The sequence below is a fragment of the Pseudophryne corroboree genome, chromosome 7 (genome assembly GCF_028390025.1).
Source record: "Pseudophryne corroboree isolate aPseCor3 chromosome 7, aPseCor3.hap2, whole genome shotgun sequence".
Taxonomy (NCBI): domain Eukaryota; kingdom Metazoa; phylum Chordata; class Amphibia; order Anura; family Myobatrachidae; genus Pseudophryne; species Pseudophryne corroboree.
The window spans coordinates 249,270,525-249,298,076 of record NC_086450.1 but is presented as its reverse complement, the minus strand read 5'-3'; the positions used below and the strand labels follow the sequence as shown (position 1 = coordinate 249,298,076).

The following is a 27,552-nucleotide window of genomic DNA, read 5'->3' as shown; positions in this document are numbered from 1 at the left end:
TTTCAGCGTGTGGACATCAGCAACACAGGTGAGATCCGGCCCTGGAACGCTGAGACAGCCCCAGGAGACATCTGAATGGTAAGTAATGGCGTCCAGATACCCGGATCGTGACAGTGCGTTCTAATCGCATTGCGTTTTGACTAAGATGCATTTTCAGCAAAGGCGTCCGACGTTAGCAGAGTTGCCTGGGACCAGGTGGCTCATTCACGCCAGACATCTCGCTCTGCATGGCGTATTGAGGCTAGATGTATGAGGACGCATCTGTACTTCATTGCAGATTATGTGCTTGTCATTTACATTAACACTACAGGTAAGGACATTAGTTACTACATTTTTAAATTATATACCCTATTTTTTTTTTTTTTTTTTTTTATTTGATATATAAAATTGATGCACAAGATGACAACATACCACAAACAGTATGGGACTCATTTCGTTGGTCATAAATTATAGGAAAGAAACCCTGCAATAATCCTAATTGCTAGATTATAATCAATAATATAAAGCTGACAAAAATAATATTTACTTTTTGAAGAGTTCTTTGTCAAGCATCACTCCATCAGAAGTCGTTTGAAGAGACAGTCTTAGCATATCCATGCATTCTTTCAGCCTAGGATCAGAAGTTCGCAGCCCAGTAGACTTTAATGCCTGCAAAAACAAGACAATCAAGGTCATGTCATTTATTGTTTGCATGCATAGAGATACCTGCCAACATTTCCATTTGGAAAGCTGGAGAAAATATATATAGTCAACCCCAACCCATCACGTGATACCAATGTTCATCCAAACTATGCCATGGTCAACTTAAACCACAGCCACTTTAGATAAGACCAACTTTCTTGGACATCAAAAAATTCAGACCATTTTCAAATATACTGTACATGTATGGTACTTGAAAGACACCTAATAGTAATCCAGTCAATCTCTTATTGTGCATTCTGGTATATTAACTTTTATGCATACTATAATATTTTAGATTATGATAGCAATGAAATAACAGAAGAGATTATTGTAAACAAAATTCAAAATAAAGTACATTTTTTAATGGAGCTTACAAATACATGCACAGTCATTCTTAATACTTGTGCAAAGATCATATGGACTAAGGTGTCTCTCTGATTCAGGAGTCCAGCACCTACCTCTTCCCTATTTCTCAATAAATGGAAAGTTCATAAAACAGGCAAGAGGTTTGAAAACACCTGACATCCCATTTTGTGGGGGTGACTCCATTGTGAAAGGTTATATCTGCACTTGATAACTGTAAGCTGCTGAAGTAATTGATATATACTGTGACAGGAATCACATAGACAGTATAATTCAACACACTTTATTTCCACCTCAGGCAGTATACAGCTTCACATGCAGGTTTAGCAGGTCAGGTTTTACAGGCAATTTCTTAAAACAGCAGTCTAACATTTCAAGTTCTGGTAATCACACACAGTGCACATTCCAAATTACTCCTAACGTAACCCCAGAACCCCAGAGGATGGGCTTCTCTTCCCCTTCTACCTCTTGGGAAAGGACTGCCCCTAACCCTGTCCCAGAGGCATCAGTATGTAACACAAAATGTTTTCTGAAATCAAGGGCTTGCAATACAGGCTCTGCACGTAAAGCTTGCCTTAAATCCTGCCAAGTAGTCTCTAGTGGCCTAGACCACACTATCTTGTCTGGGGACTATTTCTTCAAACATTCACTTAAGGGTGCCGCGCTGGTGGCAAAATCACGTATGTACCTAATAATAGCCCACCAGCCAAAGGAACAGCCTGAGTTGCAACTTACATTTTGGCTTAGGCCATGTGAGGACTGCTTACACTTTGTTTTTTATACCTTGCCCTCGGATTACAATATAATCCAGATACTTGGCCTCCACCATTCCAATGGCACACTTCTCCTAGTCAGCTGTGAAACCTTGTGCCCATAGATACTGTAATAAAGCCTCCACCTTCCAGTTAGAGCTAAAATGAAAATGTCATCTAAATACGCTGCTGCGCATTCCCTGTGCGGCCGGAGCAATTTATTCATAGCTCTCTGAAAAGTTGCGGCGGCGTCATGCAAACCAAAGGGCAGCACTTTATACTGCAACAAAACCTTTGGGGTAGAAAAGGCTGTCTTTGCTTTGGCAGCTTCCATTAGAGGAATTTGCCAGAACCCCTTCATTAAATCTAGTGTGGTAAGATAATGGCTTGTTGCTAAATGTTCTATAACTTCATCAACCCAGGGCATAGGATTGGAATCAAACTGAGAAACTAACTTTTTGAAGTCATTACAAAATCTCAATGCTCCCAAAGGCTTAGGCACTAAAACAATGGAATTATTCCATTCACTGTTTGATTGCTCTATGACCCCAATGCACAGCATCTTTTCCCATTTTACTGCTGCCCGTTTGGCCTCAGGTATTCGATATGGCCTTTGTGTTATCACCATCCCAAGTGGAGTAACAATATCATGCTGTATTATTTTGGTTTTAACCGGGAGGGCAGAAAACACCTCCTGGTACCATGCTACTAAGTTTACCACTGGGGTTTTCACAGCCACTACAGAGGGCTGACTATCACTTCACTTTCCAAAACTTCAATAAATTCATACGGTAGACTTGTTTCTCTTTCCTTCTACTCTCCTGCCGTACCTTATAGTTCACAGGTCCCACTGCCTCAATGATCTCATAAGGGCCTCGCCACCACTGGGCATACAGTTTACTTTCAGTAGTAGGCACGAGTACCAGCAGTAATGTTGTAACGGCATTTTGAACGCTATGGAGTCCTTTCCATATGTTCTTTCAGAAGTGGCGCAATTTGCCTGAGACAGCCATTCAATTGGGACACAAACTGAACGATATTAGACTCTTGAGACTTGCTGCTCCCACCCTTCTTTTAACTAATCTAGTATCCCTCTGGGCTGTCTACCATAGAGGAGCTCGAAGGGGCTAAACCATGTAGAAGCTTGGAGTACATCTCAAACCACAAACCGATAAGGTAAGAGTAGGTCCCAATACCACTTCTCCTGTGACACTGCTCTTTTTATAATCTGCTTAAGGGTTTGGTTAAAGTGTTCGACAAGCCATCTGTCTGCGAGTGGTAATTCTATCTACCTTTAACCACAGGTCTTTCATTAATTTAGACACAAAAAAGGGTACGTTGGTCCGTCAGTACCTTTTTTTAGTAATCCCAGACAGGTATACAGCATCAACAACTACCGGGCAATAGTGCTAGACTTCATGTTTTGTAGTGGATTGACCTCTGGGTACCTAGTGACATAATCCACCACCACCAATACATACTGTTGGCCACAAGCAGATTTTTCCACTGGCCCTATCAGATCCATACCAATTCGTTCAAAGGGCACGGAAATGATAGGCAGGGGAACCAAGGAAGCTCTAAATTCTGGCTGGGGTGCACAAGCATACAGATGGCAAAACACGTGTTCAAGGAAGGAGTCTCTGAGTCCCATGCACAGGACTAGGACAGACTGCATAATAATCTAAGTATAATATTTATTTACAATATACGTTTTTTGTTGCCTACTTATGGATTATTACATTGCTTTTTTCAACACAATCGCTGCCCATATATATGGGACCTCTCAATGTATACTTGCTATTTTCTACTAAATACCTTATATCAATCAGCAAAGGTATTAACTTACTTCCCCCTCTACCTCTCTCTCTGTTTCCTTCCCCTCCCCTTCCATTTTCCACTCTGTCTGGGACTCTCATTTCACCTGAACACAACCAGACCCAGTGCAGTGGTGACATGCCTCACCCTATCTGATCTCTGAAGCTAAGCAGGATCAGGCCTGGTTAGTACTTGGATGGAGACCACCTGGGAATACCATGTGCTTTACTAACGGGCTGGATTTGATCTCTGTGTGTAAAAGCAGATCCCTTAGTGCTATTATACAAGCGCCGGCTTTTGCTAGCCGGGGTAAAGTGTAGGGTGCTTTCACACGGCACGGTCCGGCACGGCTGCAGAGTTGCAGACAGAAATATCCACTGAAAAGTCCAACTGCCAGGCCGGGGACGTGCCGTCCTTGTATGCAGTGAACCGTGTGTGTGAAAAGGAGCTTTCACACACTTTTTTTTTTCAAGCTGTGCCTGCTGCTGCGCATGTGCACAGCATTACACACGGCTCAAAGCCGTTGTGTGTGAAAGACTCTGCCGGATGACAAAAAGCCGGACAAAGTTAGTCCGGCTTTTTGCCATTCGGGCAAAAACGCTGCGTATGAAACAGCCCTTACATTCATCTATGTTTCTATCATCACTGACCTACATTTTCCACACCATCACCCACATGTTCACTGTTCTTAAAAACACACAGGTGGGAAGTAGAAGTGGGATGTGGGCCATATGATTCTGACACATCTATCCTGTAAAACATTACTATAAAGCATCTTCTAGAGCGGAACACTTAACACATTTGGGATAATGATTTTAAACTACCAAAAAATTTGTGCAAATTGTGTATGCTGCATTTCAATATGATTGATATTTATATGTGGAACAGATATTTAGGTTTTTTTTCAACAAAATTGCTGCCTATACATTTGGGATCACCATTACTATAAAAAAAATCTTCCAGATAGGAACATTTAACCCATTTGGGATTATGATTTAAAACTACCAGAGTATTTGTACAAATTGTGGATACGCATTTACATATATTGATATTTATAGGTGGCCCTGAAAAATACACTTCAGTATCCCAGAATTTCTCTTATTTTGTAAATTACAACAATTTGTATTTGTGTAATTATTATCTATTGTATTTATTTCTATATTTTCACTATACATGCTTTTGAACTGCAATCATTAAACCCAGCCATTATATCCAGTGATAAACAGGGTAGCATCCCATGCAAATATTGGAAGTCACTCTACAACTGGCTTATACATTTATTGCTTTTTATATCACCACTTGTGATCCACATCACATAATTGAACTGTTTTTATCTTCTCACATCTAATAATAAACTGCAGCAAGATCCATCTCCACACATGCAGGGGGTCGCCCAGCACAGTGCAATGCAATGCCGCCCAGCATGTGTAGCGCGGCCTCACAATGCATCGCATTAAGGTTAACTCCCCTGTTAGGCTCACCACCAACACCACCCCCCCCCCTCCCCACCCACCCAACTACACGACGATGCCACGCAAATGTCCGCCATGCTTGAGGCCTGTTGCAAGTGCGCAGTTTGTTGATATAGGCATATACAGCGCAGCAGTGGACACCTCTGAATGAGCTCCTATGTTCTGTACAATCAAACCCTACACTAGTTGCTGTTATTTTACAAAATGCAATATACTACAATGTATGTTTCAGGTCTTCTGTTGTCTTCTCTTTCCAACCATACTGCAACACTGATAGCTGCATAAAAATTCCAGTCACCATTGACTGTTTTATTATTTATTATTGAAGGACAATAATTCTGCTGCCTCGTGTACCATGTGTTCCCATAATACTTAGATTGTAAACTCATTTGAGAACGGCAATCTTTACTGCCTAGGCTATTCTGATCACAATGTTCTAGTTACACAATACATTCATTTATTCTCTTACTGTATAAAAAGCAACCTACTGACCCACAAACCAACATTGTTATGGGCATACCTCTCAACTGTCCAGATTTAAGCGAGACAGTCCCCTCAAATTGCGACTGACCTGCCTCAATCAGAACTTTGTTGTAAATCTGCAGAATTCTAATACAGGTGGGAGGAATGTCCCACTTCTGGATTCATTTCCATAATGTGGAAATTACGTTTCTGGAAATGAACCTAGCACTTTCAGAGTGCTAGGTACACATCAGGGAAAGAGTGTGGGCGCAATGCCCACTAGGAGATGGAAGCACTCCCCCAATGGGGCACGGGTATTGTCCCTCTCGTACCCGGTTTTATATTTTTCAGAAGTTGGGAGGTATGCGACGTGATGGATTGCAATCTGGCTATGACTACATATCGTAAACACAAGATTGCTTAAATTTTCTACTTTCTGCAGCGGGGTACACTGTGATTCCACAGGGAATTACATCGGGGGTGTAGAGTTGGATCTTGATCTGAGGCACCAACAGGCTAAAAGCTTTGACTGTTCCCAGGATGCATAGCGCCGCCGCCTCCTCTATATCCACAGACTAAGGCACTGGAGCTCAGTTTGTAAGTTGGTGCCTGCAGTGCAGGCAGCTAACAGGGAGGGCTGCACTAGGCAAGCCTGAAAAGAGCTTTTATTCAAGAAAGACGACTTCAAGGGCCTCAGCACAGGCACTTAGGCGTGCTATATGTCATACTGACATTATCGTGCTGCGGCTCCTTCACCTACCCCAGCGGCGCTGTATACTCCCGCGCCTTGGTTGCCGGGTACTTACAGCGGAGAGCTCTGGTCACTTCAAGGGCACAAATACACCCGCCGCCACTCTCCTGTATCGCGTGGCCGCACGTCTAGGGAGGAGTAAGAGGGTCCCCCAGGTGGGACACACTGAAAACGCGATCCGGGGCGGTCTATGGGAGGTGGGCCGCAATCGCTGGCAAGGACACTGTGGCTGTACAGGGACCCCACTAGACCACCAGGGCAAGGACACAGGTCGGATTAAGGTATAATCCATTTTACATAGGCCCGCAGTACCCGGTGGTGAAGTCCAGCAAGGGGATAAGGCTCTGACCTGTAGCCCCTCCCCCAGCCCCAGGCGCCATTTACTGCAAATGTTCCCGCCCTGGAGCTGCATCTCTCTCTCTCTCCCTCACTCGCTGTCAGCGTTTGGGCACCATTACACACACAGATGCGTTGACTCTGGGACTGCTGGGCAATATCTCCTCTGTAAAGCCGCCTGCATCATCAGCACTGTGCATTTACAGGACAGGACGTATTCTACATGTCAGTTAGACAGTGTTAGTTAAGAACAAGTGCATTACTACAGGGATATTTAGTACAAGTTTCCTGTGATATACATCCAGTCTTTACTGTGCATTGTTATATCTATATTCATACACAGCTTTACTTAGTAGTACAGTTACTTAGTATTGCTAGTCCAGTGCAGTTTTATTGTTGTTAGTAATAATTTCTACATTATACATGTGACTGTGTGTGTGTGTGTGTGTGTGTGTGTGTGTGTGTGTGTGTGTGTGTGTGTGTGTGTGTGTGTGTGTGTGTGTGTGCGCGCAAATAGCTGCTGTGTGGACTATACTCCATGTATCTCACACATATTACTATCCTTATATTCTGTACCCTGAAGGGGGCTAAGTGCATCAGGGTTCTCATATAATATAGTGTTTCACAGGATATACTGTTTTAGTCTTTTTCTGTGTATTTCAGTCACCATATACCTCTTAATTTCTCTGCTCTGCAGTCACATTATATAGGGGATTTTTGTCAGGTACTTTGTCTTCTTATATTGTACTGTTACGCCATAAGGGTACGCTTTCATATAATGTCAGCTAAAAAGGGTGGTAAATCCATGGCTGATCCTGCACCATGCAATGCGGACGCCACGGATCCTTCAGAGGAAACCATTGCAGCTGAGGGTTCAGGTACTATAACCCTCAGTCAGTCTGCAGCAACGGGGGCACATCAAGACCCACCTTGGGCTGCTTTCTCTAATTTACTGACTACGCTAGTTACTAGACTTGCGCCCCCTGTGGGACCTCCTGTGCCATTACAGCCACATATTGTCCCTGCAGTTAATCCGCCATGGGCAGATACTCTGTCCTCGCAGTTACAGCAATTAAATCAGTCTTTGACTAAGCAAAATCCTAACCCTCGCCCGCCTAGGACCAAGGGGTCACCTAAGCGGGCCATTACTTCCTCACAATCCACACATGTTTCGGATACTTCATCCGATGAAGATGGCGCATATACTGACCCCTCAGACGCTGATGCAGATGCTTCTGATGGGGAATATATGACACAGGAGGATGTTCCTGACCTATTGGAGGCTATCGGTTGATTCTTCAGATTGATGATGATGAAGAACCTCCAGAAACCTCTAACAAACCAGACAAATTCAAGCGTCATAAGGTTACTGAATTAGTTTTATCTCATTCTGACCACTTAGTTGATATACGTCAGGAATCCTGGGAATATACAGGAAAGAAATTCTCCCTGTCTAAGAAGATGCTAGCTCGTTATCCCCTTGCTGCAGAGTTAAGTAAAAATTGGGAAAAACCGCCGCCGGTAGATTCGCAAGTCGCGCGTCTGGTAGTGTCATCTGCTCTGCCTGTCACTACTGTCACTTCGTTGAAGGAACCGACGGATAAGCGTGTGTAGCGTTGCTCGAAGTCTATTTACACTCTTGCAAGAGGTGTGCATAGGCACACTATAGTGGCTTCTTGGGGCGCAAAAGCTATTGAGGCCTGGGTTCAGGAAGTTGAAGTGGAGCTAGCTTCTGATTTTCCTGATAATGCTAGACAGTGTTTCTCATATTATTACAGCCTCTCATTATATTCAGGAGGCGGCATCTGATGCCGGTGTCCTGGCGGACAAAGCGTCTACTACGTCCATTCTGGCTCTCAGGATTCTCTGGAGGCGGTCCTGGTCTGTTTATTTGGAAACTAAAACGACCTTGGAGGTAATAATTTTTAAGAGAAACATACTTTTTGGGGAAGATCTCAACAAGATTGTTGCTGACTTAGCATCCGCTAAGACTGCATGTCTGCCTAGTACTACTCCTTCGGCTCCAAAGGCTAAGAGTACTTCCTTTCGTTCCTTTCGACCTCCAGGTAAAGCAAAGGGTCAGGCGTACCCGAAACAGGCTCACACTTCCAAATCCACTAAGACCAAACCTAAACGTGCCTGGGCTGCCGTCAGCCTACTTCCAAAACATGCAAGCCTGTTGCATGACGGGGCGGGACTCCCCCTGGGGGATCCCAGGGTGGGAGGCCAACTTCTACGGTTTGTCCAGGTATGGTTACAGACTACTTCAGATGCTTGGGTAACAGAAGTTGTCGCTCACGGACACGCCATCTCTTTCAAGAAACTTCCCACTCGCCACTTTTGATCAACAAACATAACTTCGGATACAGTAAAAGCAAAAACTCTCCACTTGGTGTTACAATCCCTCCTTGACACAGGAGTGATAGTACCGGTGCCTCTGACTCAGAGAGGCAGGGGGTACTATTCAACACTGTTCCTTGTTCCGAAACCGAATAGGTCTTCCCGGCGCATTCTCAACCTCAAGTCTTTGAACAAATTTGTGAAAGTTTCCAAATTCCGTATGGAAACTCTTCGCTCTATTGTTCTGACTTTGGAGCCCAAGAATTTTATTGTATCCCTAGACATACAGGATGCTTACCTACATATACCTATTGCAGTGTCGCATCAGCAATACCTTCGGTTTGCTATTGGCAACCTACATTTTCAATTCCAGGCCTTACCTTTTGGTCTGATCACTGCTCCAAGAATTTTCACCAAGGTCATGGCGGTCATGACAGTTCTGCTCCGCCGTCAGGGTATCAGGATCCTGCGTATCTGGACTTGTTGATCCTGGCGAACTCTCCAGAGGTTCTCCTTCGTCATCTGGAACTGATGGTCCAATTCCTGCAAGGCCACGGGTGGCTCATCAACTGGAAAAAATCTTCCCTGGTCCCTACCCAGAGCATGGTGCACCTGGGATCACTATTGGACACCAACAACCAGTGGTTGTTTTTGTGTCCAGAAAAGGTCCTGAAGCTTAAAGACAAGATACCATGCTTCCTATTCCATCCACGTGTGTCGATACACTCTGCGATGCAAGTACTAGGCCTCATGGTGTCGGCTTTGGAGATGGTAGAGTACGCTCCATTTCATTCCCGCCCTCTGCAGAGGTTAATCCTCTCCAAGTGGGACAGCCTGCCTCACCGGATCAGGACTCACATGATCTCCTTGACTCCGGAGGTCCGCCTGTCACTGACCTGGTGGCTACAGGACCAGCAACTGAGCAGGGGTCGTCCCTTCTAGATCTCCAACTGGGTCCTTCTTAAGATGGATGACAGTCTTCGGAGTTGGAGCAACACTCTCTTCAGGGTCGGTGGACCAGGGAGGAATCTCTCCTCCTGATAAACATTCTAGAGTTGAGGGCAGTGTTCAATGCTCTGAAACTGGCCCTGCCTCTAGTACAGAACAGGCCTGTTCAAGTACAGTCGGACAACGCAACCACAGTGGCGTACATAAATCATCAAGGTGGCACATTGAAGCCGCATGTCAATGATGGAAGTGTCAAAGATTCATCGTTGGGCGAAATGCCATCTGCCAGCCACATCGGCAGTGTTCATTCCGGGCATCCTCAACTGGGAAGCAGACTTCCTCAGTCATCAGGACGCACACGCCGGAGAGTGGAGTCTTCATCCAGAAGTCTTTCAACTTCTAGTGGACAAGTGGGGCCTACAATATGTGGACCTGATGGCATCTCGACACAATCACAAGGTTCCGGTCAGCGGAGCAAGGATAAGGGATCCTCAAGCAGCGTTCGTGGACACACTGGGAGTTCCATGGACCTTTCGGCTGCCGTATGTGTTCCCTCCGGTGTCACTCCTGCCCAGGGTAATATGGAAGTTCAAGCAAGAAGGAGGAATACTACTTCTAATCGCTCCAGAGTGGCCAAGACGGCATTGGTTCTCAGACCTACAGGGTCTCTCAATAGAGCGTCCTCTTCTACTTCCGCAACGCCCAAACCTCCTCATTCAGGGCACTTGTGTCTCGGTTTTTCTGGATGCCTTGCAAGAATCTCCGTTTGAACCTCTTGAGTCTGTGGACCTTAAGTGGCTTACTCTGATGGTCTTGTTTTTGCTGGCTATCGCCTCTGCTAGACGGGTTTCCAACTTGGGTGCTTTGTCCTGTCGGTCACCCTTTCTTATTTTTCACCGTGACTAGGCGGTTCTTAGAACTCACCCTGGTTATCTACCTAAGGTGGTGTCTTCTTTAAAACTTAACCAGGAGACTGTGGTTCCGGCCTTTTACTCTCCAGGTTTATACATCAAAAAGCGGTCTTTGGATGTGGTTCGGGCTCTCCGTATTTATGTGAAAAGAACAGCTTCGCTTAGGAGATCCGATTCTCTCTTTGTTCCTTTTGGTTTTCACAAACGTGGCTGGCATGCTAATATGCAGACCTTGGCCAGATGGATTAGAATGATTGCACATGCTTATGTACAGGCTGTCACGCTCTGCGTAAGTTGGGGTTACGACAACAGAGTTTTGGCTGAAGGGACAGCTACCTGTCAGGAGAGTAAACGAGGTGGCTGAATGTAATTCCTCCTCATGGGATGGAGGCAAAACTAAGTGTTAACGTTGGTCGGAGGGTGTAAAGAGAAGGAGGACTCCGTAGGAAGATAACTAGTTTTAATGAATAAACAGGCTGTACACGAATATTGGAGAAATTGACGAAACTGGAAGAAATAGAGTCTATGGTTAAATGACTTGAAGAGTGAAGCTGAAGAACTCCGGTAAAAGAGAACTGAAGACTGTGATTAAAAGGCGAGGATGAAGAGCTTGGACTTTGAAGAAATGAAGACTGTGGTTTGTGATTGAAAGACAAGGCTGAAGAACTTGGACTTTGAAGAAATGAAGAAGTCTGCGAGAACCGCCGTTAGCACCTGGAGCTCCTCTACGACCTGGGACCTCGTCAGCGCTTCCACGATTGGCAAGGGACTTACAGTAGATGGATGGATAGTATACTTTATGGATGACGAGTGATGACACAGAAGTAGGTACAGCAGTGGCCTACTGTACTGCTATATACAGTATAATGGACCTGGTGGACACAGTGTCAGCAGACTGCTAAACTACTAGTATAAAAAAAAAAGCCACCACAGGTATACAATGTAGATGGATAGATAGTATACTTTATGGATGACGAGTGACGACACAGAGGTAGGAACAGCAGTGGCCTACCGTACTGCTATATACAGTATAATTAATGGACCTGGTGGACACTGTCAGCAAACTGCTAAACTACTAGTATAAAAAAAAAAGCCACAGGAGTGTTTTTCAGGCAGACAAACGTATACTGGTGGTCACTGTCAGCAAAACTCTGCACTGTACTCCTGCTATAGCTGCTCCCCAGTCCCCACAATTAAGCAGTGTGAGCACTCAGCACAGATATATCATGCAGCACACTGAGCACAGATATGGTATGAAGCGTTTTTTTCAGGCAGAGAAGAGAACGGATAAAAAACTGGTGGTCACTATCAGCAAAACTCTGCACTGTACTCCTCCTAACAGCTGCTCCCCAATCCTCCCCACAATAGTAAAATAAACAAGCAAAGCAAAGCAATCAGATCAACTGTAGTGTCTCATATAAACGGAGAGGACGCCAGCCACGTCCTCTCCCTATCAATCTCAATGCACGTGTGAAAATGGCGGCGACGCGCGGCTGCTTATAGAATCCGAATCTCGCGAGAATCCGACAGCGGGATGATGACGTTCGGGCGCGCTCGGGTTAGCCGAGCAAGGCGGGAGGATCCGAGTCTGCTCGGACCCGTGTAAAAAAAGGTAAAGCTCGGGTGGGTTCTGTTTCTCGGAAACCGAACCCGCTCATCACTACTTTTTGGGCTGTGCTCTGAATGTGCACACTGTTCTTATTTAAATTACAGGGGGTAGAAAAACCAAAATAAGGACTGCTATGGGTGAGAGGTTATGGTGCTGGGAAAGGGGTGCAGGGTCAGAGGCGGAACTAGCATTGGTGCTAGGGGGCACCAACCAAAATCTTTCCTAGGGCATCATATTGGGTAGGGCCGGCTCTGTTTAAAACAATATTATACTTGCTTATGTTCTTCAAAGGTGACGTTTTGGAATGGGCTAAACCCCTCATTCAATCCAACAATTCTATCCTTCAAGATTTAGAAGCCTTCATTTATGCCATTATTAATAAATTGGGGGCATGGCCTGGCAGCCTAGGATGGTGGATGCTTCTCTCCAGGGCTCTGTTACAGAGTGAGATCATGGCACGGCTATCTCAGCGGTGAGACACTCACACCTGGGACTCTCCCCATATATACGTGGCATTGCTTTGTGTGGATGGCCTCTATTGCTGGGCACATCCTGGGACTAGACATCACTGCAGCACTGTATCCCCGGCACCCACCCTGCTGAGTTTGAGGTGAGGTCTTTGTGCTCACAACAGCCCGGGGAAGCACTGCTGCTACAGATACACAGACATGGCTTCCATAATGGCCTGACTGTATTATCTCTATTGAGCCCTCACCACTCTTCAACTCATTCAACCTATATTAGAAGAAAGTTTTCAAGAATGTGTGCAATAAAACCATTAAGTGCAGCTGAACTATGTGCAAGAGAGGTAATCCACAACCACTCAAAGGATAAATCTACAAATTACAGGAAGCACAAAGAACATATAGTGAACTCAAAGATAAAATGCAACCATACGCCAATATAATTAACAATGAAGTATAAACAGGATTCACCCTTATTTATGGCTTGATTGTGTCAACTTGATGTATCCCAACATCCAATAAATCGAATCTAAAAAAATACATGTGTTTCTCTTGCCCCACAAACTCTCACAGTAAAGTGGGTTTTAGAGAAACACGGAAATAAACAAATATAGTGTAATAATTTTATAACACCATCAATTCAACATTCCAAATTCGCACTTACAAACGTAAGGAGATAATCAGCATATATAGAAGCACCCAAATAGGCAAACTGCTCCCCGGTGGTGGACTCTTCCTACTTCTTGAATAATCTTTCAACACCAACCTAAGAGGATAAAACCTTTAATCCCTGAACAAAAAATACATAAAATGACAGCATGTTAAAATACTCCATTAATGGCAAACAGCAGACAAGCAGGGCTTCAGTCACCTTCCCAGATGGAGCAGAGGTGGGAGAAAGGTGAAGTCCGGAATTTCAGCCCCTCAGACAGTAATTCCTGTTGTCCGTTTTTCACCTGGAGTCACACGTAAGTAGTCCCACTTAACGCGTTTCAGACCGTGAAGGTCCTTCCTCAGAAGCATACAGGACTGAATAACAGTACTACTATATATACCCCCCAACAAGAGAACACAGATGAACTCAATCGCCGCTAACCGGTGTCTCCAGTGATCCGCGCATGCGTCCATCGGCCGGAACCCGGAAGTCGAAAATTGCATGTGTTCCAGCCTCGTTCTAGACGGCGGCGAAATTGGAAATAGAGAGTTCTTTTTGTTCTGTCCTTAGACTAATGGTTCCCGAGTTGTATAGTTCCGGGGTTTTATCCTCTTAGGTTGGTGTTGAATGATTAGAAATAAGGGTGAATCCTTTTTATACTTCATTGTTAATTATATTGGCGTATGGTTGCATGTTATCTTTGAGTGCGCTATATGTTCTTCATTCAACCTATATGTCAGTGGCTCTACATCAATGCTACACAATTACCATCAGCACTGTTTCCCTCTCCTACCTGCTTACAAGTAGATTGTACACTACAGCTGGCTACAAGTGGAGTCTCATTGTGATATCACCTTACAGTGGATCGGACTGCTATTTTGGCTACATGCTCTATGCCTCCAGAGGTGCCCCAACTTCAGGAATGCAGTTTTGGGAATATTAAATCCTTTTCAGTTATTAAACTAACTGATACCCCTTTTCCACTAGCTGTTTTTACCCGTGTTTTTGCACGGGGGCGCGCATCGACACGGATTTTTAGTAGGTGGAAACGGGTCAACACGGGTTGAGTGACCCGGGAATCCAACCCGGCTATTTACCTGGGTAGAACACGGTAATGACACGGATAGCGGTGCAGTGGAAACGGTCATTACACGTGTTTTCAGACCCGAGTAACGCTCTGAGACGCTGATTGGTGCTTCTGGGGCACTGGAAGATGATGTCATCCCTGGGAGACACGCTGGGCACATGCAGGCATTGAGGCAGCAAACAAAACACTCTGAAGTCGCGCTGGGTACATACAGATATTTTTATTGCAGCAGCTTCCAAACAAACAGACAATATACAGCAGCAGAAGCTCCAGCACAGCAACATGGCTAGCCATATCTGGTCAGACACAGAGATCAAAGAGCTGCTTAATATTCGGGGAAAGGAAGAAATAAGAAGGCAGGTGACTGGAACAGTTAAGGATGCTATCGTCTACAAGAACATATCCCTTATGCTGGCAGAAAGGGGCATCCAAAAAAGCCAGCAACAAGTCGTTAACAAATTGAAGGCACTACGCAGACAATTCACCAAAGTACACGACCATAACCGCAAGAAAAGTGGTGCTGGGCGTATGGAATGGCCATATTATGACCTATGCTATAGTGTCTTCGGCAAAACTGCGATAACAAATCCCATAGCACTATCGTCATCCAGCTCTGCCAGTCGCCAGATGTCAGTCGACGAGGACTGTGAGGAAACACAGCACAGCCTTCCCAGCTCACAATGCAGCCCATCATCCCCGCTGCTTATATCGGACAGCAGTTTTGAAGACTCGACCGTCAATGATGATTCCATCAGTGCCACTATTGAGGACGTACCACAGTCTCAGGCGGAGACGTCGCAACCCCCCAAGACCACGACTTTGCGCTCAAATAGTACGCTGATGCAGATGCTTCTGATGGGGAATATATGACACAGGAGGATGTTCCTGACCTATTGGAGGCTATCGGTTGATTCTTCAGATTGATGATGATGAAGAACCTCCAGAAACCTCTAACAAACCAGACAAATTCAAGCGTCATAAGGTTACTGAATTAGTTTTATCTCATTCTGACCACTTAGTTGATATACGTCAGGAATCCTGGGAATATACAGGAAAGAAATTCTCCCTGTCTAAGAAGATGCTAGCTCGTTATCCCCTTGCTGCAGAGTTAAGTAAAAATTGGGAAAAACCGCCGCCGGTAGATTCGCAAGTCGCGCGTCTGGTAGTGTCATCTGCTCTGCCTGTCACTACTGTCACTTCGTTGAAGGAACCGACGGATAAGCGTGTGTAGCGTTGCTCGAAGTCTATTTACACTCTTGCAAGAGGTGTGCATAGGCACACTATAGTGGCTTCTTGGGGCGCAAAAGCTATTGAGGCCTGGGTTCAGGAAGTTGAAGTGGAGCTAGCTTCTGATTTTCCTGATAATGCTAGACAGTGTTTCTCATATTATTACAGCCTCTCATTATATTCAGGAGGCGGCATCTGATGCCGGTGTCCTGGCGGACAAAGCGTCTACTACGTCCATTCTGGCTCTCAGGATTCTCTGGAGGCGGTCCTGGTCTGTTTATTTGGAAACTAAAACGACCTTGGAGGTAATAATTTTTAAGAGAAACATACTTTTTGGGGAAGATCTCAACAAGATTGTTGCTGACTTAGCATCCGCTAAGACTGCATGTCTGCCTAGTACTACTCCTTCGGCTCCAAAGGCTAAGAGTACTTCCTTTCGTTCCTTTCGACCTCCAGGTAAAGCAAAGGGTCAGGCGTACCCGAAACAGGCTCACACTTCCAAATCCACTAAGACCAAACCTAAACGTGCCTGGGCTGCCGTCAGCCTACTTCCAAAACATGCAAGCCTGTTGCATGACGGGGCGGGACTCCCCCTGGGGGATCCCAGGGTGGGAGGCCAACTTCTACGGTTTGTCCAGGTATGGTTACAGACTACTTCAGATGCTTGGGTAACAGAAGTTGTCGCTCACGGACACGCCATCTCTTTCAAGAAACTTCCCACTCGCCACTTTTGATCAACAAACATAACTTCGGATACAGTAAAAGCAAAAACTCTCCACTTGGTGTTACAATCCCTCCTTGACACAGGAGTGATAGTACCGGTGCCTCTGACTCAGAGAGGCAGGGGGTACTATTCAACACTGTTCCTTGTTCCGAAACCGAATAGGTCTTCCCGGCGCATTCTCAACCTCAAGTCTTTGAACAAATTTGTGAAAGTTTCCAAATTCCGTATGGAAACTCTTCGCTCTATTGTTCTGACTTTGGAGCCCAAGAATTTTATTGTATCCCTAGACATACAGGATGCTTACCTACATATACCTATTGCAGTGTCGCATCAGCAATACCTTCGGTTTGCTATTGGCAACCTACATTTTCAATTCCAGGCCTTACCTTTTGGTCTGATCACTGCTCCAAGAATTTTCACCAAGGTCATGGCGGTCATGACAGTTCTGCTCCGCCGTCAGGGTATCAGGATCCTGCGTATCTGGACTTGTTGATCCTGGCGAACTCTCCAGAGGTTCTCCTTCGTCATCTGGAACTGATGGTCCAATTCCTGCAAGGCCACGGGTGGCTCATCAACTGGAAAAAATCTTCCCTGGTCCCTACCCAGAGCATGGTGCACCTGGGATCACTATTGGACACCAACAACCAGTGGTTGTTTTTGTGTCCAGAAAAGGTCCTGAAGCTTAAAGACAAGATACCATGCTTCCTATTCCATCCACGTGTGTCGATACACTCTGCGATGCAAGTACTAGGCCTCATGGTGTCGGCTTTGGAGATGGTAGAGTACGCTCCATTTCATTCCCGCCCTCTGCAGAGGTTAATCCTCTCCAAGTGGGACAGCCTGCCTCACCGGATCAGGACTCACATGATCTCCTTGACTCCGGAGGTCCGCCTGTCACTGACCTGGTGGCTACAGGACCAGCAACTGAGCAGGGGTCGTCCCTTCTAGATCTCCAACTGGGTCCTTCTTAAGATGGATGACAGTCTTCGGAGTTGGAGCAACACTCTCTTCAGGGTCGGTGGACCAGGGAGGAATCTCTCCTCCTGATAAACATTCTAGAGTTGAGGGCAGTGTTCAATGCTCTGAAACTGGCCCTGCCTCTAGTACAGAACAGGCCTGTTCAAGTACAGTCGGACAACGCAACCACAGTGGCGTACATAAATCATCAAGGTGGCACATTGAAGCCGCATGTCAATGATGGAAGTGTCAAAGATTCATCGTTGGGCGAAATGCCATCTGCCAGCCACATCGGCAGTGTTCATTCCGGGCATCCTCAACTGGGAAGCAGACTTCCTCAGTCATCAGGACGCACACGCCGGAGAGTGGAGTCTTCATCCAGAAGTCTTTCAACTTCTAGTGGACAAGTGGGGCTTACAATATGTGGACCTGATGGCATCTCGACACAATCACAAGGTTCCGGTCAGCGGAGCAAGGATAAGGGATCCTCAAGCAGCGTTCGTGGACACACTGGGAGTTCCATGGACCTTTCGGCTGCCGTATGTGTTCCCTCCGGTGTCACTCCTGCCCAGGGTAATATGGAAGTTCAAGCAAGAAGGAGGAATACTACTTCTAATCGCTCCAGAGTAGCCAAGACGGCATTGGTTCTCAGACCTACAGGGTCTCTCAATAGAGCGTCCTCTTCTACTTCCGCAACGCCCAAACCTCCTCATTCAGGGCACTTGTGTCTCGGTTTTTCTGGATGCCTTGCAAGAATCTCCGTTTGAACCTCTTGAGTCTGTGGACCTTAAGTGGCTTACTCTGATGGTCTTGTTTTTGCTGGCTATCGCCTCTGCTAGACGGGTTTCCAACTTGGGTGCTTTGTCCTGTCGGTCACCCTTTCTTATTTTTCACCGTGACTAGGCGGTTCTTAGAACTCACCCTGGTTATCTACCTAAGGTGGTGTCTTCTTTAAAACTTAACCAGGAGACTGTGGTTCCGGCCTTTTACTCTCCAGGTTTATACATCAAAAAGCGGTCTTTGGATGTGGTTCGGGCTCTCCGTATTTATGTGAAAAGAACAGCTTCGCTTAGGAGATCCGATTCTCTCTTTGTTCCTTTTGGTTTTCACAAACGTGGCTGGCATGCTAATATGCAGACCTTGGCCAGATGGATTAGAATGATTGCACATGCTTATGTACAGGCTGTCACGCTCTGCGTAAGTTGGGGTTACGACAACAGAGTTTTGGCTGAAGGGACAGCTACCTGTCAGGAGAGTAAACGAGGTGGCTGAATGTAATTCCTCCTCATGGGATGGAGGCAAAACTAAGTGTTAACGTTGGTCGGAGGGTGTAAAGAGAAGGAGGACTCCGTAGGAAGATAACTAGTTTTAATGAATAAACAGGCTGTACACGAATATTGGAGAAATTGACGAAACTGGAAGAAATAGAGTCTATGGTTAAATGACTTGAAGAGTGAAGCTGAAGAACTCCGGTAAAAGAGAACTGAAGACTGTGATTAAAAGGCGAGGATGAAGAGCTTGGACTTTGAAGAAATGAAGACTGTGGTTTGTGATTGAAAGACAAGGCTGAAGAACTTGGACTTTGAAGAAATGAAGAAGTCTGCGAGAACCGCCGTTAGCACCTGGAGCTCCTCTACGACCTGGGACCTCGTCAGCGCTTCCACGATTGGCAAGGGACTTAGCAGTACTGCAGCACCGTTTAGGTTACCGAAAGATGAGAGCAACCAGGACCACGCACCAGAAGAAACCTGGGAGCACAGAGCTGGAGAACCTCTCACAAGGAGGTAACTTAAAGCACTGGCACTCTGCCTCTGAGCCAGCCCCCTTTTGTAAGGGCAGAACACACAGGATTGGCTGGACACAGAATGGTAACTTCATTGGAAATACTCTAGTCTCCAACATGGCTGCCCCCAGCACAGGAGACATACTCAGTTGTTAACACACAGCTTTAGCCAGCTTCGGTCTCTGACACACTATACTGTGTCACCACTAGAGTTCCTTACCGCAGCGATCCCTGCCGCAGCACCCGACTCTCCAGACCCCCGGCCCACGGCCCTCGGCAGCTGCACATCCGTCCAGGCGGACCCTCCGCCAGCAGCACCCTGCCGCCGCAGCCGCACCAACCAGTGGGACGGCAACCCCAGGGGAGCACCCGCGAGAAATAAGGCTCCGGAGCCTGACACAGGCTGGCCTTCCAGATCCTGCTACCATCAAAGCCCATTCTACTCAGTCTGTTGGACCTTCTTGAGCGGCCCGCTGTGGTGCGACCCTTGAACAATTGTGCAAGGCGGCTACGTGGTCCCAAGTGAGTTTCGATACTTCCGCCTCCCAGGATGCCTCCTTTGGACGCCGGGTTCTTGTGCCCGCTACAGTGTGTCCCCTACAATGAAGAACTGCTTTAGGAAATCCATGATGTAATTCCCTGTGGAATCACAGTGTACCCAGCTGCAGAAAAGGATATTTATGGTAAGAACTTACCTTTGTTAAATCTCTTTCTGCAAGGTACACTGGATTCCACAGGGCGCCAACCCTGACGCACTTAGCTTCTTTGGGTTTGTATGGCATTAGCCGCTGGTACCTTCTCCTGTCATGAGAATGTAGTTGTATGTAGCTGCTAACTGTTGTCGTCTCTTTTACCTGCTACTGCATTAGACTTGTTAACAAAACTGAGTTTCAGTGACTGGAGGCGGGGATATAGAGGAGGCGGTGCTATGCATCCTGGGAACAGTCAAAGCTTTTTAGCCTGTTGGTGACTCGGATCTAGATCCAACTCTACACCCTGATGTAATTCCCTCGCAGAAAGAGATTTAACAAAGGTAAGTTCTTGCCATAAATCTACTTTTTTCTTTTCTCTACATTTATTATTTTTTGCCAGTTATTTATATAGCGTACACATATTCCGCAGCGCTTTACAGAGAATATTTGGCCTTTCACATCACTCTGTATGCTGTGGTGAAGGCAAGGGGAATCCTTCTGTTTGGTGTAGAGATGTCTGGTTGCACACTGATTTGTAGCGCACCTGCTGTCATCACATTCTTTTGTATTGTGTACACTGGAATATAAACCTGGAGAGGTAAATGCCGGAACCACAATCTCTTGGTTAAAGGTGGAAAGACTACACCACCTTAGGCAGATAACCAGGACAAGGTCTAAGAACCGCCCAGTCACGGTGAAAAATCAGAAAGAGTGACCGACAGGATAAGGCACCCAAGTCTGAAACCCGTTTAGCAGAGGCAGTAGCCAGCAAAATCAAGACCTTAAGAGTAAGCCACTTAAGGTCCACAGACTCAAGATATTCAAACAGAGACTCTTGTAAGGCATCCAGAACAACTGACAAATCCCAAGGAGCCACAGGAGGAACATAGGGAGGTTGAATCCGTAAAACACCCTGAGTGAATGTATGAACATCAGGCAGAGTCGCAATTTTTCTCTGAAATCATATCGACAAGGCAGAAATATGAACCTTGAGGGAAGCCAGACGAAGGCATAAGTCCAGGCCCTGTTGCAGGAAAGTCAAAAGTTTGGCAGTACTGAACTTGTATGCATCATAATTCTTAGCCGCACACCAGGTGAAGAAAGAATTCCAGAACCTATGATAAATTCGAGCAGAAGCCGGTTTACGGGCGTTCAACATAGTTTGAATAACTGCCTCATAAAATCCTTTGGCCCTCAGAACTGAAGCTTCAAGAGCCACGTCGTCAAAGCCTGTCGGCACAAATCCTGGTAGACACAAGGGCACTGTGGAAGTAGAACAGGACGCTCTATCGAGAGAGCCTGTAGGTCTGAGAACAAATGCCGTCTGGGCCACGCTGGAGCGATTAGAAGTAGTATTCCTCCTTCTTGCTTGAACTTCCTTATTACCCTGGGCAGAAGTGACACCGGAGGGAACACATACGGCAGACTGGCATCCTTCGAAAGAAGGACCCAGTTGGAGATCCAGAAGGGACGAGCCCTGCTCAATTGCTGGTCCTGTAGCCACCAGGTCAGTGACAGACGAACCTCCGGAGTTAAGGAGATCATGCGAGTCCTGATCCGGTGAGGCAGGCCGTCCATCTTGGAAAGGATTAACCTCTACAGAGGGCGGGAATGAAACATGTCTAAAGCAGACACCATGAGGCCTAGTACTTGCATCGTCGAGTGTATCGACACATGTGGGCGAGATAGGAAACATCTTATCTTATCCTGAAGTTTCAGAACCTTCTCTGTAGACAAGAACAACCGTTGGGTGTGGGTGTCCAATAGTGCCCCCAGGTGCACCATGCTCTGAGCAGGGACCAGTGACGATTTCTTCCAGTTTCTGAGCCACCCATGGGCTTGCTGGAATTGGACTGTCCCTTCCAGATGACGAAGGATAACCTCTGGAGAGTTCGCCAGGATCAATAAGTCATCCAGATACGGCAGGATCCGGATACTCTGACGGCGGAGCAGAGCCGTCATGACCTTGGTGAAGATCCTTGGAGCCGTGGTCAGACCAAAAGGTAAGGCCTGGAATTGAAAATGTAGGTTGCCAATAGGAAACCGCAGGTATTGCTGATGCGACACTACAATAGGTATATGCAGGTAATCATCCTGTATGTCCAAGAATAACATATAGTCCATCGGCTCCAAAGTCAGAACAATAGAGCGAAGAGTTTCAATACAGAATTTGGACACCTTCACAAATTTGTTCAAAGACTTGAGGTTGAGAATGGGCCGGGAGAACCCATTCGGTTTCGGAACTAGGAACAGCGTTAAATAGTACCCCCTACCTCTCTGAGCCAGAGGCACCGGCACTATCACTCCTGTGTCAAGGAGGGATTGTACCACCAGATGGAGAGTTTTTGCTTTTACCAGATCCGAAGGGATGTTTGTTGAGCAAAACTGGCGAGTGGGACGTTTCTTGAATGAGATGGCGTATCCGTGAGCGACAACTTCCTTTACTCAGGCTTATGAAGTGGTCTGTAACCATACCACGGCAAACTGTAAAAGTTGGCCTCCAACCCTGGGGTCTCCCAGGGGGAGGCCCGCCCCGTCATGCAGCAGGCTTGTCTGTTTTGGATGCAGGCTGACGGCAGCCCAGGGTTTTTTTGGTTTGGGCATAGTGGATTTGAAAGTGTCAAAGTACTAACTACAGTAGGCCTGACCCTGCTTAGCTTCCGAGATCAGACGAGATCGGGCGTGTTCAGGGTGGTGTGGCCGTAGGCTGTAAAAATATATGAGAGACACTGTCTAGCATTATCAGGAAAATCAGAAGGTAACTCCACTTCCACTTCCTGAACCCGGGCCTCAATATTATTATTATTATTATCCTTTATTTATATGGCGCCACAAGGGTTCCGCAGCACCCAATTACAGAGTACATAAGCAAATAATCAAAACAGGAAAACAGCAACTTACAGTTGACGACAATATAGGACAAGTACAGGGTAAATAAATATAGCTACATCAGCAGATGACACTGAAATAAGTATCAGGTGGCAGAAGACTGCTGGAGTTGGTGCAGTTGAAGATGATAAAAGTAAGAAAAAGCATAAGCACATGAGTGAAGAGGACCCTGCTCGTGAGCGCTTACATTTTAAAGGGGAGAGGTAGACAGACAGTGGTGACACAGATGGGGTACATAGAGAGCGTGGAACAGAGGGTTAGGCTGAGATTTGGCTGGGTTTGGTGAAGAAGTGGGTTTTGAGAGCCCGTTTGAAGTTTTGTAGAGAGGTGGAGAGTCTGAGGGGGAGAGGTAGGGAATTCCAGAGAAGTCGTGCAGCACGTGAAAAATCTTGGAGGTAGGAGTGGGAGGAAGAAATCCGTAGGCAGGAGAGTCGGCGTGCATTAGCCAAACGAAGAGGACAGGTGGGAATGTAAAGGGATATAAAGGTCAGAGATGTAGATGGGAGAGGAGTGGGTGAGGGCCTTGTAAGTGATTGTGAGAAGCTTGAAATGGAGTCTGAAAGGGAAGGGGAGCCAGTGAAGGTCTTGTAAGAGAGGAGAGGTGGACGTAGTGCGTTTGGTGAGGAAAATGAGCCGGGCAGCAGCACTGAGGATAGACTGGAGTGGAGAGAGGTATTTGTCAGGAATGCCAGTCAGGAGTAGATTACAGTAGACATATAGTGGCAAGCTGGCAAAAGATTACAGTAGTCCAGTCTTGAGATGACCAGTGAGTGGATAAGAGTCTTAGTAGCATCCTGGGTCAGAAAGGGTCTGATCCTGGAAATATTTTTTAGATGAAAACGGCAGGTTTGTGAGAGGTGCTGAATGTGTGGTTTGAAGGAGAGGGAGGAGTCAAGGATTGCTCCAAGACAGCGCACTTGGGGGCTAGAGGAGATAGTAGTGCCATCAATAGATAATGAGACTGTAGGAGGTGAGGTTATGCGGGAGAGAGGGAAGATGATCAGCTCGGTCTTAGACATGTTAAGTTTAAGAAAGCGCTGGGACATCCAAACAGAGAAAGCAGAGAGACAGAGGGAGATACTAGTGAGGAGAGCAGGGGAGAGGAAAGATAGATTTGAGTGTCATCAGCATAGATATGATATTGGAAACCAAAAGAACTAATGAGCTTACCTAGTGAGGACGTATGGAGAGAGAAAAGAAGAGGACCAAGGACAGAACCTTGGGGTACACCTACAGTTAGTGGAAGTGAGGGGGAGGTGGGAGTCATGAGGAGACAGAGAATGAACGGTCAGAGAGGTAGGAAGACAGCCAAGAGAGGGCAGTATCACACAGACCAATGGAGTGAAAGATTTGCAGTAGGAGAGGATGGTCCACAGTGTCAAAAGCAGCAGAGAGATCAAGAATAAGTAGAGAGTAGTGGCCCTTCGATTTGGCAGCATGGAGGTCATTGCATAATTTTGTAAGGGCAGTTTCACTGGAGTGGAGAGGGCGAAAGCCAGACTGGAAAGGGTCAAGCCGTGAGTGTGAGGAAAGAAAGGAAGTAAGGCGGATGTAGACAATACGCCCAAGGAGTTTGGAGGCAAAAGGGAGGAGAAAGATGGGTCAGTAGTTGGAGAGAGAGTGTTTGGATCAAGTGTAGGTTTTTTACGGATAGGAGAGATGAGAGCATGCTTGAAGGCAGAGGGGACAGTGCCTGATGAGAGGGAGAGATTGAGAAGGTGGGAAAGTTGGGAACAGGCAGAAGGAGAGAGGTAGCGGTAGAGGCGGGAGGGGATAAGGTCAAGTGGGGAGGTGGGGAGGGGACAGGAACGAATGAGGGCCATGACTTCCTCTCCAGATGCATGGGAGAGAGATGTCAGAGTTGGGAGGGATGGGGAGGGGTGGTAAGGGATAGGAGGAGGCTGGTTACTGATGGTCTGCTGTGATGTGATATCCTGATGTATGGAGTCAATTTTGGATGTGAAGTAAGTGGCAAAGTCAAGAGCAGAGAGTGAGGAGGGGAGACGAGGTGGAGGTTTGCAGAGGAGTGAGTTGAGAGTGGCAAAGAGGCACCGGGGGTTGGAAGACTGGGAGGAGATGAAGTTCTTGAAGTATGTCTGTTTAGCAAGAGAAAGGGCAGCACTGAAGGATGAGAGCATAAGTTTGAAATGGAGGAAGTCTGCCTTAGAGCGTGATTTCATCCAGTGTCGCTCAGCAGTACGTGAGCATTTTTGCAGATATCTGGTGCATTTGGTGTGCCAGGGTTGAGGTGTTAATTTGCGAGGGTGAATAGTGGTTGGTGGAGCAACAGAGTCAAGAGCAGAAGTAAGGGATGCATTGTATCTGGAAGTGGCTTGCTCATGGAATGAGAGAGAGAGAATAGGAGAGAGAAATGAGTCAAACAGGGAGGAAAGGAATGTGGTGTCAATAGCCTCAATGTTACGCTTAGTGATGTTAGCCTTAGGAGGTAGAGATGGGGAAGCATAGAGAGAGAGAGAGAGAGATAGGTTAAAGGAGAGCAGGTGGTGGTCAGAGAGAGGAAATGGGGAGTTGGAAAAATCTGAAATATCACAAAAGTGAGTGAAGACCAGATCCAGTGAGCTCCCATTTACATATGAGGGTGAGAAGGTCCACTGGGAGAGACCAAGTGAAGAGATGAGGTTAAGGAGTTTAGAGGCAGGGGATTGAGTAGGGATGTCGATAGGGATGTTGAAATCACCTAGGATAATAGAGGGTATGTCAGAAGAGAGGAAGTGAGGAAGACGGGAAGCACAGTTGTCGATGAATTTGGAAGCAATGCCAGGAGGGCGGTAAATGACAGCTACTCTAAGATGGACTGGTTGAAAGAGGCGTAAAGCATGGACCTCAAATGTAGAGAATGTAAGGGATGGTTCTGGTGGTATGAGTTGGTAGGAGGAACTAGAAGGTAAAAGGACCCAAGCCACTATAGAGGGCCTATGCACAGCTCCAACAAGAGTGTAAATATACTTCAAGCAACCCTCCACACGCTTATCCGTCGGATCCTTCAGAGAGGTGATGGTAGTGACAGGCAGAGCAGAGTACACCACCAGACGTGCTACCTGTGAGTCCACCGGCTGTGATTTTTCCCAATTTTTACTTAGCGCCGCAGCGAGGGGATAACGAGCTAGCATCTTCATAGACAGGGAGAATTTCTTTCCTGAATACTCCCAGGATTCCTGATGTATGTCAACTAAATGGTCAGAATTGGGTAAAACCAGTTTAGTAACTTTCTGACGCTTGATTTTATAAGGTTTTTTAGAGGTATCTGGAGGTTCTGCGTCATCATCAATTTGAAGAATCAGCCTGATAGCCCCCAAGAGGTCAGGAACATCCATCTGTGTAATGGAATCCCCGTCAGAAGCATCCGCATCGGAATCTGAGGGGTCAGTATATACCAGGGACGTGCGGTGAGCTAAATGGCTCAGGAGCCACTGGCTAGCACCAGAGCCAGATTTACACACAATATATGAGCCAAAGGGTACATGGAGGCATTATACACAGGTGCAGCAGTATAAACTCCTGGAAATTTGGTTAGTGTTAATCAGAGATGTGTGGAGAAGATAAGCAGGTGATGCACTGCCTCACCTGCCATAGACTTTTCACTCGAGAGTTTTGGCTATAAAAATTATTAGAATAATGCAAAGTAGATATTTCAAACATATTCTTTGTATTTTTCATATACTTTATACAGTCAAAACGTTGGCACAAACATTAGTATGGCAGGAAAGGCTCTGCCTCACCTCACTTCACTGGTATATACGCCATCTTCATCGGATGAAGTATCCGAAACGTGTGGATTGTGAGGAAATAATGGACCGCTTAGATGACCCCTTGGTCCTAGGAGGGTGAGGGTTAGGTTTTTATTTAGCCAAAGACTGATCTAACAGCTGTAACTGAGTGGAAGGATTATCTGCCCATGGCGGATTAACTGAAGGGACAATATGTGGTTGTACTGTCAGAGGAGGCCCCGCAGGGGGCGCAAGTCTAGTTACTAGCGTAGTCAGTAAATTAGAAAAAGCAGCCCAAGGTGGATATTGGTGTACCACCGGTGCTGCAGACTGACTGAGAGGAATATAACCCCCGGTAACTGAACCCTCCGCTGCAATGTTTTCCCCAGAGAAATCCGTAAAGTCCGCACTGCATGAAGTAGGATCAGCCATGGATTTACCGCCCTGTTTAGCAGACATTATTTGAAAGTGTAGCCTTAGGGCGTAATAGTACAGTATAGCAGACAAAGTACATGACAAAAAAAACCTGCACAGTGTGACTGCAAAGCAGAGCACGAACAGAGAATTTAAGAGGTACATGGTGACTGAAATACACAGAGCAAAATACTAAAGTAATATATCCCGTGAACAATATATGTGTGTGTGTGTGTGTGTGTGTGTGTGTGTGTGTGTGTGTGTGTGTGTGTGTGTGTGTGTGTGTGTGTGTGTGACTCCAACAAAGAACGGTACTGGGAGCACTTGTTACTGATGCAAAAAGCTTTGTATTAACAGCAACAGCTGTTTCAGGGTCTCAGCCCCTTCCTCAGGCAGAAATACAATACACACTGACCTCATGATGAAGGTGTAACAACCGAAACAGGCCGTTGGGATGGCTGTTTGTCTAATTCTGGACTTTTTCCACATAAC

At 46.3% G+C, this 27,552-nt stretch overlaps 1 protein-coding gene across 6 annotated transcripts in view; it reads right to left on the bottom strand.

The window, feature by feature from the left end:
* Positions 1-27,552, bottom strand: part of LOC134945051 (glutaminase kidney isoform, mitochondrial-like) — a 1,232,451-nt gene that overhangs the window by 878,686 nt on the left and 326,213 nt on the right. For all 6 annotated transcript variants that reach the window (XM_063934082.1, XM_063934081.1, XM_063934084.1 and 3 more), the window contains exon 3: positions 527-648. In XM_063934082.1, the coding sequence (XP_063790152.1) occupies positions 527-648 (122 nt within the window). The remainder of the gene's footprint in view (positions 1-526; positions 649-27,552) is intronic.